The sequence below is a fragment of the Aspergillus mulundensis genome (genome assembly GCF_003369625.1).
Source record: "Aspergillus mulundensis strain DSM 5745 chromosome Unknown scaffold_8, whole genome shotgun sequence".
NCBI lineage: Eukaryota > Fungi > Ascomycota > Eurotiomycetes > Eurotiales > Aspergillaceae > Aspergillus > Aspergillus mulundensis.
The window spans coordinates 1,302,633-1,307,555 of record NW_020797896.1 but is presented as its reverse complement, the minus strand read 5'-3'; the positions used below and the strand labels follow the sequence as shown (position 1 = coordinate 1,307,555).

Below are 4,923 nucleotides of genomic sequence, written 5' to 3'. Positions count from 1 at the left end.
GGTTCACGTCCTCAGGTGTCTCGGCAGGGACCTCGGGGGCCTCGACACCGTTCTCGTTGGTAGCGGGATCGGGGGCATTGAGGCAGGCCTATAGGTTCAGGGGCGTCAGTCGCGTGCGAATTGAGTCGGCAGCGATGAGACATACCTGGATGAGGTTCTTTCCTTCGGGTTTCGTAACCAGTGGCTGCAGCTTGGGGGTTGTGAAGGTGTAGACGAGGCCGGTCTCGGACACGACCAGAAGAAGTACTTGAGTACCCGTGAGGACGGAGAGTTCGTATGCCTGTGACGCGACCGCATTGATTCGTCAGCCGGTGTTTGCCCATTATTTACTTCGGTCGAGACAGAAGACGGCAAGGTAATTGACAATAGGATCGATTAAGCATAGACCATATGGCGGGTGGTGCAGAAAGCAGAGGGTGCTTGGTTCGGTCGCGGAGGTACTACGCACCTTCTTCATGATACCCGCCTTCCGCTTGGAGAAGGTAATGTGGCGACGCGACTTGTCCTGGATGAACTTGATCTCAATCTTTCGTCGCTCGCGACCGGTCTTGTCCTCATCATCGTCGTCGTCGTCGGCGCTCATGCGGTTGCGCTTGGTACCGCGGTTGTCAGTGGCGCCGTTACCGGCGGCCTGCTGCAGGTCGTCCTGAGTGGGCGAAGGGTTCTCCTCACCAACGGCGGTGATATCGGCCATGATGGAAATAAAAGGGACTAGGCGACGAGAGTAATTGTCTCAATCGAGTGGACAAGTAGAAAAGGAAGGATCTGGGGGACTTGAGGACGAATGCCCAAAGAGGAATGATGCTTTTGAGGGGAAGGGAAGATGACCAAATCGAGTAACGCGTTTGGCTTCGCAGGGTTTGGGTTCAGGACGAGAAAGAAAGAGGGAAACGGGGAGGAGCTGGGAAGTTGTTCGAAGAAGGATAAGTGCCGGTGCAGTTGGGAAGGCGGTGGCTCACGTGTGCTGACCGTACCGTACGCCCCACACGCCCCAGCTTTATACTCTTTGTGCTCTTCCCTTGAAGCTGAGTGAGTCCACCTTTCACTGCACGCGACAGACTAAGAGAGTGTCCTGGTTCTTATTCAAATTGGCACTTTCAAGAGTTCATTCCAGAGTGAATCAACAGCAGGAGCAGAATACACGGCTGGCATCGGTCGGGACTAAGTTTGTCCAGACCATCCAGCAGTCTTGGCAGAGTCTATAATTGGCTCTTCTCAGGTGAGGCACTACAGCCGTTCTCCACCATTACCGCGTAATATTACCGGTAGTACTCCGTCCCACGACTCCCCCAATTCAAGGCCACCCCAAAGCCCAGAACATCAGCCTGGAATTGGAGTAGAAAGTCCACGGGTGACGGAGTACCTCAGCTGCTCTAGGAGGCGAATCGACATGCCAGGTCGACAATGCCTGTCATGTCAACAATAAACATCGCTCGATGCCAGTGGAGACCAGCATACCAACACTCCTCGAGGTGCATCCGCGACTCGGAATCACGCATCTCTAGCTCAATCGACGGCCGCGAACAGAGGTGATCAGTGGGTATCGGCCGCCTAGGAATGCAGACCGGGACAACGACCTAGACAACGCATCGCAGTCGCAATCCACGGACATAAGTACCTTGCTTCAATTGATTCACTACTGCTCCCGGCGAAATACTCACTTCTTCTCGCAGAGGGACCTAAGTCTCGGGGCACAGGAGCTAGCCTGTTGGCCGTTAGCTGAATGAACTGGTGGTACGGACTACTCCTGTGCGATATGCTCCTATGTCACTCATGGCCATCTCACTGCATTACGGAGTACTATTGTTAAGCATCGAACTTTGAACAAGAGATTCGACTGTCAGTGTCGAGTCGACGGGACTAACACTATAGGATCTAGAAAGCGATAGTCCAGCCAATAATCCCCGCCATATCAATATCCGCCAATAACGCCCTGCATTATCAGTATGTATTTACAGAACATGGGCCAAGCAGCACGAGACTCGATTGTACATACCGACTGTACTCCGTCCCCGTAGGCCTGGGGTGTCGAAGAATATTAATAGTCCCTCGTGCCGAGTTGACTTCAGATGGAACTTGAAGTATTATTATCGCAGTCATCCACGATCTCAGATTCCTTACTTCCATTCCTTCACTCAGGCTCTCCTCAGCGCCATCAAACCTGGGAATGTGGGACTACGAGACTTGACACTTAACAGGCTGGCAGCAGGCCTATGGCTTGCGGGTAGGTGTACCAAGGAATTCTTGACGAGCTTGGCTGTTTCTGACCTGCAAGGAGTATCGTACTTCTACATAAGACTTGTTCGGTCCATTGATGAAGCACACTGTCTAGAACATGATCCAAACTTTCCGGTAGAGTGCCTATATCGCGGATGTTGATATTACCATCCCATATAGTCTCCGGATGTCGATGCAGGGGATATCTGTGCACGATCATCTTTATTTGCGACATGCAACGGTGTCATGTCGTCAATGCTAAAGATGAAACAAATGGCTGAAACAATCAAGCATCTTACTCGAGGAATCGATATTAATAATTTGTTATCATATTAGATTTAGAGTAGTAGCAGCGGTATCCTGACTGTAGTAAGATCTAGACTTAACTCATCATATTCTTGGATAATGACATGCGCCAATGACCAAGGTAGCAAAACTCTATTTTTACATATGCATCGAAAGCAATACTCCCCAGAAGTAAACGGCAAGGTCTGAGAAAGGTCGCTCGTATAGACTCGGAATGGCTGAAAACCGACCTCGAACTGCGCCGGAACAACGCCGGATAATAACCGAATGAAAATGTGTCCAACTTCGGTCGTCGTTCGAAGGAGCTTCCATTTCCTGCCACTTCGTAGATCTTCGTCCGTCTTCGTTGGTAGAAAAAGAAATAGGTTGTGAAAAAAGTGAAAATGCAATGAATGTAAATAATGTGCAAGAAGTGAAGGCCCCAAAATTCCAAGGTCCGGCCTTAGAATTGCGCAGTAGAGCAAGGTTGCTTAGTGGATGTTGACAGCGAAATCCCTGATACCAGCACCACCGCCACCCTTGGGGCCGAGCCAGACGATTTCGATCACACTGTGGCCCTCATCTTCTTCACGCACATACCATTGATGGACATTGTCACCAACGACGTAGGATTCCCGCAGGAGCCACCTGTCCTTGGTAACTCCCTCCTGATCCCGAGGACGAAGAGGTCCAAGGCGGGCTTCGTAACCGCGAGGGTCTTCCTCCCATGTCTTCTCCGCGTGGTCGAAGTTGATAGCGTCATCAGGAGTATTCTCGTCGTAGGTGTACTTAACAAGCGAGTACCCGTTGGTGAAAACCCAGAATGTTCGGATAGTTTTCCCGGTAGCGTTGTTGACGATTTCTTCCTGGTCGAAGACCCAGCGACGAAGGACAGAGCGGCGGCCGGCAGCAGCAGAAGCGGAAGTCATCTTCACGACATCCTTAGTGTACCAGCTGTTCCAGTGGTGGAGAGACTCGATCTTGCGACCGGATTCGTAGACACCATCAACCTCTCCCTTCATGTCCATCTGGTACAGCGATGGCCAGAGGGTCAGAGGAGTGTCACCGAATCGCTGGATACACTGGCCAAGCTTCTGGTCACCAGGCTGTTCACCCCAGGACTGGCATTCATCGTAGTAATGGTCAAGTGTGTCTAGCAAAGGCTTGGACACGAAAACTCCAGCTCCTCCGAAAGCAATGTGGCCGAAAGTGTCAACCTGCCAGCTGGCCTCAGACAGAGCACCAATGTAGTGCTTCTTGTTGACATCGAACAGATTCAATTCGTGGGCGATGGTCGGTAGCGAGAGGAAGAAAGTGTCGTCGTCAATAAAGCTGACCCACTTTGTTTGAGGGCGCTTAGTGCGGATAACCTCGGAGAACGCCTTGACAAGGCCGAAGTAACGAGCAGTGAATTCCAGAGGGGATTTGATGAGCGTCAGATCAAGACCTCGGTTGCGGAAGTAGGTCTCCTGCTTCGCAATGTCGTCCTCGGAGTTGGGAACCAAAACAATGATGCCGGCCTTGGTGTTTCCATAGGAGTAGAGCAGAGAAGGAAGCAGACGGTCCAAGCGGTCCGCAGATGTGGCCAAACCAAACAGCAGCTTATCCGTCTCGTCAATATCGTGATCGGCGGCAACATCCACGTCGATGATTGAGGGGCAGGGCAGGCCATCCTCTTTATTAGACGGAGAGATGACCATACCACGTTCAAGGACTGTCATGGGGGGGAGGACAGGAGTGTTGATTTCCTCGAGGGACTTGAACTCGGTCTTAGGAGGCTGGAAGTTGGGTCGGAAGTAGGCACGGGTATAGTTCTTGCGGAGAAGCCACTCGTTGAAGGGCAAAGGAGGCATGATGTTCGGGTCCGCGTCACATTGCTTCGCGACGGACGGCGTAGGCTGGAGCTGGATCTGCGGCGCACCTGTTGTCACTCGATCGACAGGGTGTTTGAATCGCGTGAGAGCTTCGCGATCATAGCGCTCAATGCACCAGAAAAAGAGCCCTATTGAGAGCAGTGCAATGAGGGGGAAAACGGTTTTGAGGCGAAAAGTCGGCATTTTGCTCGGAGGATTATAAGCGTTCTTCAACATGGAAAAGGCTCGGGATATTAAGTAGTCGAAAGGTTATTGTAGGCCGTGGTCTCGAAGAAACATCGACCGGATTGAGAAAGAATTCAGGAGACTCGTTATCAACAGGAAAAGGAGAACGTCTCCCGAGGGGTCGAGAGCGAAATGAGTGAAGATGGAGAACGAATTCACCGGATTAAAGTGTCAACGAAAGACTAGCGGCGTCGATGTCTGTGGTACAGTGACAGTCACCGACGTTCTTTCTGCGAATTCAACACCGCGCAAGTGGATAAAAAATCCAGGGGAAGCGGTAGGTAAGAAGCACAGCTGGACGTACGCCCAGGGCGTTTCGAGA

General features: G+C 51.6%; 2 protein-coding genes across 2 annotated transcripts; both read right to left on the bottom strand.

The window, feature by feature from the left end:
- Positions 1-11: 11 nt before the first annotated feature.
- On the bottom strand, positions 12-694 carry DSM5745_07815 (MADS-box domain-containing protein; the record flags this gene model as incomplete). The annotated part of the gene is made up of 3 exons (XM_026749831.1): positions 12-88; positions 146-280; positions 331-694. 3 exons carry the CDS (start codon positions 692-694, stop codon positions 12-14), a joined length of 576 nt encoding a protein of 191 aa, XP_026601863.1.
- A 2,299-nt stretch (positions 695-2,993) lies between these two features.
- Positions 2,994-4,559, bottom strand: gfsA (glycosyltransferase family 31 protein; the record flags this gene model as incomplete). The annotated part of the gene is made up of 1 exon (XM_026749830.1): positions 2,994-4,559. One exon carries the CDS (start codon positions 4,557-4,559, stop codon positions 2,994-2,996), a length of 1,566 nt encoding a protein of 521 aa, XP_026601862.1.
- Positions 4,560-4,923: the final 364 nt, after the last annotated feature.